Genomic DNA, 12,526 nt, shown 5'->3' with positions numbered 1-12,526 from the left:
GAATAAATAATTATTAATTAAGTCAATGCAAATCCATTTAACTCTAGATTTATTAAGAGCCGAGAGGGATCAAATCAATCGAGGTGGAAACCTTGCCCTAAATTTTGCACTCAAAAAGAGGTTTACACCTTGAGAGATTTGATTCATCTTGCACTTGATAGATCCAGATTTAAGAAGAAGTGCTCTCTAGCTAGTATGGAAGAAATAAGGAGCTAGGGAGAAAGAAAAAAACACTATATTGAAGTGTTTAATCCCACTCATAATCATCAACCAAAAGCATATATAGAGGCCAATATCTCTTGGAGAGTCAAAATTCTTATTGCTTAGTTAAGGACTAATTTTCATCAACTCCTTTAAAAAGACTATATTGAAGTGTTTAATCCCACTCATAATTATCAACCAAAAACATATATAGAGGCCAATATCTCTTGGAGAGCCAAAATTCTTATTGCTCAGTTAAGGACTAATTCTCATCAACTTTTTGTGAAACACGGCCCTGGAAAATGCCAAAAAAAGTGTGGGCGGAGAGAGTATGCATTTTTTGTTCTTCTGAAAAAGTGGAAACATAAAAACATTTCATTTTAGAATGTGAGGCTTTCAAAGACAACACGGAAAGTTATGCAGATACGCTGGCATCTAGCTCTTGGGATAATCTATTTAGCGAGAGGTTTCTCAAAAAAGTGGTAACATTTATTGTGAAGCTTCACAGAAAAAAGATCAAATACATCAACCAAATGAAGAAACAATCTGTCGCATATATATATATATATATATTATTATATTTAAAAAAATAAAATAAAAAAAAACCAGCACTCTCCTATCACATTGCAATGGCTCTCGGAATCAACCTCTCTCAGTAAAACACAGAAATGAATAACGCTAAAACAAAAGAACCACACAAATCTTATCGTTAAATCGGAATATTTCAATTCTTACATCACATAATAAATAAGACCATTCGGACAAAACATGATAAAGAAGAATAATATCATCCATATACATCTAAAAAAACCAACAGTATAGTCAACCCGACGAGGGAATTGATTCAGAGAGTGACGATGATGCCTAACATCCAGCTTACAGTCAACGGTGTAGATATAGATAATTCATTCTCAGATAGCAGACGGTAGATTATAATCGTTTTAAGTGAGTTGCCGAGAGAAAGACATCGAAACAATTTTTTCCTGTTGTATTACTGAAGCATTCAGTCATGGCGACATTGGTGTTTAATACTGCAATGCTAACAATTGTGTTGTGTTTGGCTTCAAGCTACTACGGTGCATATGGCTCTGACCATGGAACTTGCAGCGTGGCTGGTGTTACGGGTACTCCTCCTCGGAAGACGAGTAGGATTATGGACATCACTCATGCTTACAGGGAGGATATGCCAGTGGCAGACTCATCTGAAGGGCTGGGGAACCCCATAAAGCTCATTTATAGCATGAAAAATGGGTCTCTTTATAATTTGTCAGAGATGAAGATGATTGTTCACACTGGTACACACGTAGATTCCCCTGCTCATTTCTTCCAGGAGCATTATGATGCTGGCTTCGATGTGGACACTCTGGACCTGGAGCTTCTAAATGGTAGTTGACATTTGTTTTCAACCCATGTTGATCTTTCAATATATGACGTTGATTTAGGGGTTTGAGTCCTAGGGTTTAACTAAATAATTTGATAGAAAACATGTTTCTATATCCATGGACGTATTTTTACCATTTGTTTTAGTGCTTGAAATCATTTGTGCTCATCACTTTCACAGGGGAATTCTGCTAATTATGCAAGGAATCTGCTTATACTGCCCAAAGTCAGTAACAACAATGTTTTTTTTGTAAGCAGTAGGTGCCATCCTTAGATTTTGCAGGGAACCCTATATTTCGTTTCTGCGAATTATAGGCAAACTGTAAGGAACACCTAAGTCGGGAAGAAGACGTTGCCACTCAAATTTTATTCCCTCATTAGAACCAATGCATAGTTTGTTCAGTTGGTGCTATTTCAAATGAGTTTCAAGTTCAGAAGCACCACTAGAGTTTTGAGTTCAAAAGCACCACTGAGTAGCTTTAACTACATATTGGCCTCCATCTGCTGCAAGCTTGAGTCCCTCAAAGTGATGGAAATGCAAAGCCACATCCTCTTGTTCACACTATTAACATTTGATGGGGAAACAGGATGACTGATAGGGAACAACACTTGTGATCCCATGTTCAGTGGAAAAGGGTTATAGCACTGCCCCTGCTTGATGTCCTCTCCCTGCAAATCAATAGGATACCATTCATTATATGAGCTGAAATGGAGCAAGACGAGAAGCTCACAAATTTCAATTGTTGCAGAAAAAGGCTTGCTCATGATGCCAGAGAATTTCATTAACTTGGAGAAACTTGACCTTACGTCAGAAGTGAGAATTTTTGAATAGAGGATAGATGCTTCGCATGTACTCGCTATTTTATAAAACTGTCCATTATCTACAAAGACACTCTAATTTCTAAGTAGGAGTTAAAAATCTAACTGAACACATTAAAGGGAAAACATTACACTAAGGAACAACGTTACACTAAATGACAAATTTTGAACTAGAAGGATAAAACTAAACACTTGATATTTAAAATGAACAATGAGCTCAAATAATCTCTCAATCCTTCTCTAAGGTGATTATAATTTCCTACCTGCTTTAGGAAAAACTTGTCTCTAGTTTTTGATGCAGACAAAAGTACACTACGAGATCAACATAGCTTGCTAAGCAAAGTTTCCTTTCATGCAAGCCAATTACACTGTGATCTGTTTCTATGTAATAGTTTTGTCCTAGTGCCAAGTAGTTTATGAGGTTGGAATTACGGAATTATGTCTTATGCATATGCAAGTTACACTCTCTTTTAGGTGTAGTGGTTCATGGAGTATCCGATTTCTTAGGTTGTCTATATCGTGCAAAAGCGGGAATATTAGGTAATATTGGGTACTGACACCAATCATTTTTGTGAATAAAGAACCAACTGATGTACCCACCTGCACCCATAGGATCACCTAGCCAGCTCTGTCAAGCATACATATGGTACTTAATCTGATAAGGTACGAAGATTTTTGGGTATAAAATTTAAATGTATACCCTTTGACTATTCTTTATTAGCACAGAGGATTAAAACAATATCATGTACCTTACAATTTTTAGTAAGTACATAATCTAATGGAAGATTCATAAGAGCCTCAAGCAATAGGTTCAAGATCTAGAACAATAGGTTCCAGTGATATTTATGAAGTGTACCTTGTATACATGATATAGGTTGTTATTGGTTGTAAGTTTTAACAGTATAACGAACTAGTGATGAGCATACATCAATCAGCTAACTGATTATCAATGGAGCCATGTTGATGGAGGAGCTAGCGCAAGGCCAACTGGAAGTGAGCCAGTTGATTGACACAGACTGTTTATTGTTGTAACTAATTTCTGTCAGTTGTAACTGATTTCCTAACTGCCAGCCCTTCCAAAATCTATAAAAGTATGGCAGTTTTATGAGTAAAGCATCAAGAATTGTGTAGAGATCTTTATTGTAAAGAGCGGAGCCTATTTTGCTAATCATTTTTGTGAGGATTTCGCCCCCTTATCAACTGGGCTTCATTCTTTCTTATACATCCATTATAATCTTTCATTCGTTTTCTCATTCTTCTACTACAAGCAAATTGGTTGACATTGTAGTCAGCGAGGGACTTTCAGAGAGGGATAGAGGAGAGTTGTGATTCTTTCTCACTTTTTCTATTTTCTACTTCGAAAGAATTTGATAATTGGAGGATAGGTTGTATTCAGGATCCAACACATTGCTGCCTTGATTAATCTTTAATTCTTGAAGTAAAATGCTCATGGTTGGTTCATAATTGAAGGTCTTGTTTAGAGTAATTAAATTCCCTAACTTTGTGTTAATCATGCCCAAATAATTTTCTGCATTTGTTCTGTGTTCATCTCATTTCAAGAAGTCTAGCGAGCATGGGATACATGGTGCTTTGAAATCAAAGCCACTGATTGATGTGCCTTTCCTTACTTAATGGATTCTTGATCAACAATAAGCTACTTGTTACAATTTCTTTTTCTGTTTTTTGAGCTGAACAGCATTATGTGCCTGGGCAGTTCAGCTTAAGAAAATTTGATATGACCATGACTCCTTTTTTCTTGGAGGCTTTCTTCCTTGATCAGTAAGGTCATGAGGGTTTACTTTCTTGATCTGTTTTGGAGGCTTTCCTCCACGGGTGCCTTGGAACAACCTTTTAAAAGAAGGGGGTGTTTCATGAGGAGAGAACATTGAATTGGCACCATTGTTGGGAGTAGTCTGGTGAAATGATAAATCAACAATAGTTCTTGATTTGAAGCAAGAAGTCATTGAAGGTTGCTTCACAAAAGGTTGGAGTGTCTAAATAGTACTGTTGAAAGGAACCTCCATAGCTTTTGGTTTGAGTAATATTCCCATTTTTTGAAATCAAGAATTGATTTGTCCGTTGGTGACTCCACTTTTAGAATCTTCTCAAGTTGGATTCTAGGGCATTGTCACTCACTTGTCACTTATAGGGCATGGGAAGATCTAACATCACTTGTTCAAGATCCAGAAAGAATCCAGATAAGAAGGAAAGGGAGAAGCATATCTCCAGATAAGCCATTTAGCATGTTTCCTTCAGAATCTAATTGGTCTGCCTCTAGTTTGCTTGGTGATAAATACCATACCGCTCTTGAACTCTTAATTAGCTTGTCCAATAGCTTGTTCCTTCGTTCCACCAATCTATCCACATCACCTTTAATTGAACTCTTTGATTCACTTCTGGAGTTTTTCAGCCTTGGTGGGGTTTCATCACTGGTCCCTTCCAAAACCCCTCTAGTTAAGAGGAATTTGTTCTAGACCATTCTGATTTTACATTCCGTGTTACATACCCCTGTAATATGATGGCTAGTGTTACAAAGCCCTACAACTCTTGTGGAAAATCTGCTTCACCCTATGCTTGATGGTAACTTGAAGGCTCTACCCAAGTTCAGCGACGATAATGGAAGATTAGCTAAAGATGATATGATGGCTTTTCAAGATTGTACTGATAATTTTTTTGTTGAAGAGGGTGTTGTGTTCAAAATTCAAATAAAATGTTTACCCACTTTTTGGAGTGTGAGGCCAAGAATTGGTTTAGAGATTTGTTTGATGATTCCATTATAACATGGACTGAGTTTTGTTAATTTTCTAACCCCAGTAAATGGCTAATTATTTCCTACTAAATTTCCTTGCTGATTTTCAAATTTAATTTTCAGCTTACTAAATAAAATGTACTATTGGGATTTTAACTGGTAAATAAAAAATATTTCAGCAGAAGCAAATTAAACCAATCTCCACAAATACACAGAAATTTACTGCTCTTCAAAATCTGTTTTTTATTAATTAATCTCAATTCACAGAAGTGGCTCCTTTACTGGGAAAATGACCATCTCATAAAATAATATAAGCTACAGCAAATTTCTGGAAATTAACTGGGCACATGTGCAACCTGTATGGTCCTCAAAAAATTCGGAATCACCCACAAACCTCTTGCTGGCTGCTAGTGTAACCTGTACGCCCCCCCTGGACTATTGTGCAGCTGCACTACTAGTGGGAACTGCACCCTGGTCTGCTGTATGGCCGCTGTATGTGTAATGTGTTGATTTGGGGTAGCATCGGATGTGCTCTAAGCTTCAAATTTTGCAGGGAGGTTTGGGCACATGTATTCCAAAGAACCCAGAAAGCGTTTTGGGAAATTCCACCCAGAAGTGATTTTATTAAAACAATTAATATTTTTAATGGGGTTCCTAAGTCTAAACTTAGGAAAATTAAAATACTAATCGGTATTAATCTAATTAGGAGTGAAACTTCTAAAAAAAGCCATGGATCCAGTCAAATTGATCTGAGCCTTTGATTATGTTTTAATCTAGGCCGTTGGTTGTCCAACAAGAAGATATAAGAAGGGGCTTGAAGATCATCTGGAAAACACACAGAGAGATAGAGAGAAATCGATTTTCTAAAGTGAGAAGTTCTTAGGAGGAAAAATCGATTGAAGGAATCTCTTGCAGTTGAAGGGCAGGGATAGTAGCTTCCGGAGAGAGAAATTCTCAGCCGGAGATACATCAGCAGAGAGAGGCAGTAAGTGATCCAGAGACCTTGACAAAGAGGCTGATGCAGGACCAGAAGGGCCACGCAAAAGTGATGCAGTGGCAGAGAGAGAAAGTCGAAAATCAGAGCAGAGGGTCAATTTTAGTAGCCGAAAGTCGGGGTGTGAGACCGGGAGGCTGAGAGTAGTGACTCTAGGCTTCTAATCGAATTCCCAGCTGGGTGACGCAGTGCTTGGAAGGGTTGATTCTGGGACAACGGAGAGGCAGCGCAGTGCCTGGAAGGGTTGACGCTGGGACAACGTAGAGGCAGTGTAGTTCCTGCCAGGGGCATCTCATCCAGTGTCCGGAACAACCGAGACTTTTCTCAGTGATTGTGTGAAGTAAATTCACAAAGCTTCTGCCAATATTTCTCTCTGTAAATGAATAACCCTGTGAGGTATTCAGTGATGTATTTAGATTTTGCTACTGCATAATAATAAAACCCTCAGAGCTGCTGCATTGGTTTTCCCGCATTGGGTTTTTCCAGGGACATTTGTCCAAAACTAACTGTGTCCTATGTGTTGTATTTTTCTTTCTTGCTCAATATTTTGTTTCCGCATATATGTAAATTAAGTGAAGGCTGTAGAAGTATTTACTTCGAAATTTACCGTAGAAGACAGTAAATAACTTGTATAATTTAATCAAGTAGGAGAAGTAACATCAGTTTGCTGCAGTAGGGATTCCAGCTTAGGAATTTTCACATAATGTCTCCAATTTCCTGAGCACAAAAATACAATTCCCGCTTGCTTAACTATCTCCTTTAGGCTAGCAAGAGGAGAAAATTGCTAAGGGGATTAAGGAATTTTGCTCAACTCTATGTTAGTATTATTATAATTAAATAAAAAGGGGAAAATATTATTGAATAAGAGGGGCAAATTGTTATTGATAAAAAGGGGCAAAAGTCACTTGGCAGAAATAAGTGACTTCATCAATAAAATATTAAAAGGGAAAGTTCTAGAAGCTTGGAGAAAATCCGGTGAAGTCTCTTAAAAGGAGATCGAGAGCCATTCCTCAGGCATTCTATTTGGTGATTATTCTCTTGTATTTGGATTTTGGCTCAAGGAAGTCAAGTTCGAAGGTTTTAGGCTAGATCCTCAAACTGGTTTCGGTGGATATAATTGCCACCCTAGCTGGTAACTCTCCAATTTCGGTGGACATTATTGCCATCCTAGTTGGCATTGCGGGAAATCACTTAGATTTTTTGATTGATGTCATTTGTAGGTGATTTCCGAAGTGGCAAAGAGAAATTTATTTGTCGGAGCTATAATTGTTTGCAGGTGTTGGGCATTCGATTTATTTCCCAAGAGGGCCGAGTTGCTACAACAATATTATCTACCTTAGAAGGCCGAGTTTCCATTGCATTTACTGAAGATAAATCCTTTATGGACGGGTTGCTTGTATCTCAGGGGCCGAGTTATCATTGAATTGCTGGAGTATTGTGAAAGGGCCGAGTTACATTGCAAATTGTTGGGGTTGTGTGTGATCCCATCTATCATTGAAAAGGAGGTGAATTTATTATACAAGTTGAGTATATTTATTTTGGAGGGGGTCAAGCGCATTTTCACTCAGGGGCCAAGAGAACCCTTGTTTGGCAGGCTGATTGCACACTTGATAAAGGAGGACCGAGAATATTTTATTGAGGGGCTGAGTGCCTTATCTCATTAAGGGGGCCAAGAGTATTTTATTAAGGGCTGAGAACCTTATTATTTGTGGAGGCTGAGCACAATCCTACTGTTGAAAATAGCAACAAGAAATGCTAAATATAGAAGTGCTAAAAATAACATTGCTATAAATAGCATTTCGGGATACATTCCAATTTTAGTTAGTCCCTGAACTAAAATTGAGAATTAAAATTCGAATTTGATCTTAGCAGCTGTTTGAAAAATAATTAATTAATTCATCTTGAGTTAATTAGTTGGAGAAAATCAAACATGAAGTCTATGTGAAGACATGCAACAATTATCCCTTTGATTGAGGAAGTTATCCCTTAATTAAGGAGATCAGGATGAGTTGTACTTTGAGTTGTAATTAGTTAGCTCAGTTAACTGAGTTAAGTCCAGTTAGATTAGTTCCAACAGTTTGTGGAACTGATTGTGAGTTAGTTAATGCATGCATGCATGTAACTAGTGTACTTCAGATAACTGAATATTCTCTCATAAATAACTCATGCATGTTAGTTCAGTCAGAGACCCAGTTGAGATCAGAGGATGGGACAGTGTACTATCAGTTGCAGGAATATTCCATTGAGGATATCTCTTGCATGCAGAAGGAATTCATTCCTTGAGGATTGCGCAGTTATTTATGAGTTTGGTGAGTTGTGTGAGAGGTGAATTCACACAGGTGGCAGCCAGAGGACCTAGGAGAAACTACGCAAGGAAATAGGAGGCTTGGAGGACTGAAGGAAGGCATATGTTGTGTCTATTCAGTCTATGAGCAGCATTGAGGGATTGTACTGAGAGCTAGATAGCTTGTGAGCTAAAGCTTTGTGTAATCCGGAGATATTTCCACTTGTATGATAATACAGATAGCGGGGTTTTTAGCTGAGGCTTTCCCCAGAGTATTCTTATATGTTCATGTGTGATTGATTTCTCATTCTTTGTTATATGTGTTCTATTTGATCTTGCTCAAAATCGATTAAGCTTCCGCAAGTTTGTTTGTAGAAGTAGATCAAGTATTTTGCTTTAGTATATTGCATTATCAGGTGATCTACAGTGGGAATTTCTACATGGTATCAGAGCAAAGGTGATCAAAGCGGAGAACAATATACAAAGAAGGGAGAAGTTCGAAGTTTGAAGTTCCTGATTATAGAAATCGAATTCTTATCACATCTCAAATTTCACCAATGGCGTTCAACGGTTTGAGACTCGAGTATGCCCTGGATGGCAGCTCGAATTATATAGCCTGGAAGGATCGCATGGAAGCGGTATTAGAGGACAACGGTTTGAAGGACTTCATTGATCAAGAAGTCCCCAAGCCAGCAGCTGCTAATGCCCAAGAATTGGCGGAATGGAAGAAATGTGTGGCTAGAGTGAGGAGGATTCTTCTGGAGGGAGTTCGAGACCACATTGTCTCGAGTCTCCATGGGAAGGAGACACCGTTTTCAATGTGGAAAACATTGAAGGATCTATATCAGAACAACAACGATCAAAGGAAGTTGGCGCTGAAAGACAAGCTTCGGAAAATCAAGTGTGAAAAGGGCAACACAATCTCTACATATCTGAACAAGCTCACCACCTGCAGGGATGAGCTTGGAAGTGTAGGAATCACGACAGTCGATGATGACATGGTGAGTCTTGCTCTCCTCGGTCTTCCTAAGAGCTGGCATAGCTACCAAGACTCAGTAAATGGAAGAGAGAAACTGCCAAATTGGGAACGACTGTGGTCGGATCTGATGCAGGAGGAGATAAGGAGAAGCACCAAAGATGGATCTTCATCAAAGCATGATGATGAAGAAAATCTAGCCTTAGCGAGTAAGGCGAGGAAAGGGAAGGGGAAGGCTTCCCATTCCAAATCGAGTTCTTCCCATGGTGGGAAGAAGATTGACAAATTGAAAGTGCGATGCTTTCATTGTCATGAGGTGGGCCATTATGCTACGAATTGTCCATAGAAGAAATCCAAGAAGGGATCCTCGAAAGGATCAGATGGTGAGGCACTGGCCTCACAGTTCGAATTGGATTTCACCCTCATCGCATGCATGGTTTCATCGATGGTGGGTTGTGTTTGGTACCTAGACAGTGGAGCCTCATTCCACATGATCGACGACAAGAGTTTATTCAGTACCTTGGAGGAGAAGGACCTCCAGATGCGCATAGAGATGGGTGATGATGGAAAGTACCGTGTTTCAGGTGAAGGTACGGTTGTGTTTTAGAGGGAGCATGGAGCTCCTCTCACCTTGACTGATGTAAAGTATGTGCCTGATCTGAAGAAGAACTTGGTATCCATTGCTATGTTGGAAGACAAAGGCTATGATGTAGTCTTTAGTAAAAGAAAGACATTCTTGAGGCACATCGGCACTGGACAGACCAAAAGGATTGGGATTCGAGTAAAGAATCTCTACAAGCTGGAGGTAGATGATTGTGCTGCATTGAGTTCCAAAGCAGAGTTGGTGCAAAGCCAAGATATTGGCGAGCTATGGCATAGAAGATTGGGCCACTTGCACCATGGGGCCTTGAAGATCATGCAGCAGATTTCTACCGGACTTCCCAAGGGTAAACTGGAGCAAGTGGATACATGCAAAGGTTGTACCTTGGGTAAGTATGCAAAATCTTCCTTTCAGGATCGAGACAATCAAGCTGGAGCAATCCTGGAGCGAGTTCATACAGATGTGTGTGGACCATTCTCGACAGCCTCCACCGCTAAACAAAGGTACTATGTTATTTTCATTGATGATTTTTCTCGTAGATGTTGGATCTACTTCATGCAGAAGAAGGATCAAACCTTCTCAAGGTTTTGTGAGTTCAAAGCCTTGGTTGAGAAAGAATCTGGAAAGAAAATAAGGGCCTTGCGAAGTGACAATGGTGGAGAGTATGTCTCTCAACAGTTTAAGGACTTCTGTGCAGCAGAAGGAATTAAACGGGAGTTGACAACACCCCATAACCCACAGCAGAATGGGGTGGCCGAAAGGAAGAATAGAACAATTGTGGGAGCAGCTCGGGCGATGCTGCATGACCAAGGCCTACCACTTCATTTGTGGGCTGAGGCATGCAATACAGCAGTATACTTGCAGAATAGAAGCCCGCATCGTATACTGGGAATGAAGACACTAGAGGAGGCTTTCTCCGGGAAGAGACCAGATGTGAGTCACTTCAGGATTTTTGGCTCATCGGTCTTTTGCCATGTGACGAAAGATGCCTGAAAGAAGCTAGAGCCAACAGCTGAGTTGGGGATACTTGTGGGGTACACTGATACACCCCACAACTATCAGGTGTTCTTGCCTACCAGTCAGAGGACAGTGGTACACAGAGATCTGAAGTTTGACGAGCAGAAAGCCATGCGAGTATCCCTTGAGAGGGAGCTCAAGTTGCATGCAGAGGAGGAACTTTTGGTTCCTAAGGAGGAGGAGCCTCAGACTGATGCGGAGCAACCGCATGCAGAGGATCTAGGAGTGGAGACATCCACTCATGCAGAGTCTTCCAGAGATGGGCGGAAACACTCAAGGGAAGCTGACAGATTGATGATGGATGCGAGAGAGAATGTGGGACAACCATCTTCTCAGCGCAGACAGAGGAGGTCACCCGAGCGGTACACTGGTTACATGGCCCTAGTTGGGGAATGTATAGAGACCGAACCATCTTCCTTCGAGGAAGCAGTGCAGTAACCAGTCTGGGTTGATGCTATGGTGGAGGAGTATGACTCCATAGTTCGGAACAGTGTTTGGGATGTTGTTCCAAGACCGGAGGACAAGTCAGTGGTGAGTTCCTGATGGCTTTACAAGGTAAAGCAAGCAGCTGATGGGAGTGTGGAGAAACATAAGGCAAGGTTTGTTGCCCGTGGTTTCTCATAGGTCGAGGGGATTGACTATGATGAGACTTTTGCTCCTGTAGCAAGGTACTCATCTATCAGATCGATGTTGGCACTATCAGCACAGATGGGTTGGAAGATCCATTAGATGGATGTGAAGACTGCGTTCCTCAATGGCAAGATTGAGGAAGAGGTGTACATAGAGCAGCCGGAAGGATTTGAGACCTTCGATTGTGAGTCGCATGTGTGTCGACTCAAGAGAGCTTTGTACGGGCTGAAGCAAGCACCTCATGCTTGGTACACCAGGATCGACAGCTATTTCACTGGGTTGGGCTTCACAAAGAGTGAAGCAGATGCGAACCTTTACCACATCATGGTAGAAGGTAAGCCATTGATCATTGTTCTTTATGTTGATCTGATATTGACAGGTGATGATCAGTTGATCAAGTCTTGCAAGGAGGACCTTGCAAGAGAGTTCGAGATGAAAGACATGGGTCTCATGCACTACTTTCTAGGCATGGAAGTGTGGCAGAAGGATGGGGAAGTGTTTGTGTCTCAAGGCAAGTATGCCAATGAGATACTCAGGAGATTCCACATGGAGAAGTGCAAACCCATGCAGACTCCTCTAGCAGGTAACTAGAGGAAGGAGGATGCTACTTCAGGTGAGGTAGTAGCTGCTACTGTTTATCGGCAACTTGTGGGTTCATTGATGTATCTAGTGAACACACGACCAGATTTGTGCTTTGCGGTGAACCAGCTGAGTCAAGCTATGGTTCAGCCTACCAAGCTGTTTTGGAAGGCAGCGAAGCATGTGCTGAGATACCTCAGAGGCACATCTCAGTATGGATTATGGTACAGACGGACAGAGGGAGTGAAGCTTCAGGGCTTCACAGATGCAGATTGGGTAGGGAGTCCATCAGATCG

General features: G+C 40.5%; 1 protein-coding gene across 1 annotated transcript in view; it reads left to right on the top strand.

The window, feature by feature from the left end:
• Nucleotides 1-1,002: 1,002 nt before the first annotated feature.
• The window catches only part of LOC149222445 (cyclase-like protein 3), a 378,438-nt gene continuing 366,914 nt past the window's right edge, over nucleotides 1,003-12,526 (top strand). Inside the window, exon 1 of the mRNA XM_089385449.1 lies at nucleotides 1,003-1,586. Coding sequence (XP_089241575.1) covers nucleotides 1,211-1,586 — 376 coding nt within the window. The 5' untranslated portion in view covers nucleotides 1,003-1,210. The remainder of the gene's footprint in view (nucleotides 1,587-12,526) is intronic.

The sequence above is a fragment of the Pinus tabuliformis genome, chromosome Q (assembly GCF_031772625.1).
Source record: "Pinus tabuliformis cultivar Carrire ecotype Pingquan chromosome Q, CPIR1, whole genome shotgun sequence".
In the NCBI taxonomy this organism is placed as follows: Eukaryota; Viridiplantae; Streptophyta; class Pinopsida; order Pinales; family Pinaceae; genus Pinus; species Pinus tabuliformis.
The sequence above is the reverse complement of the archived record's forward strand: the minus strand, read 5'-3'. Positions and strand labels throughout refer to the sequence as shown.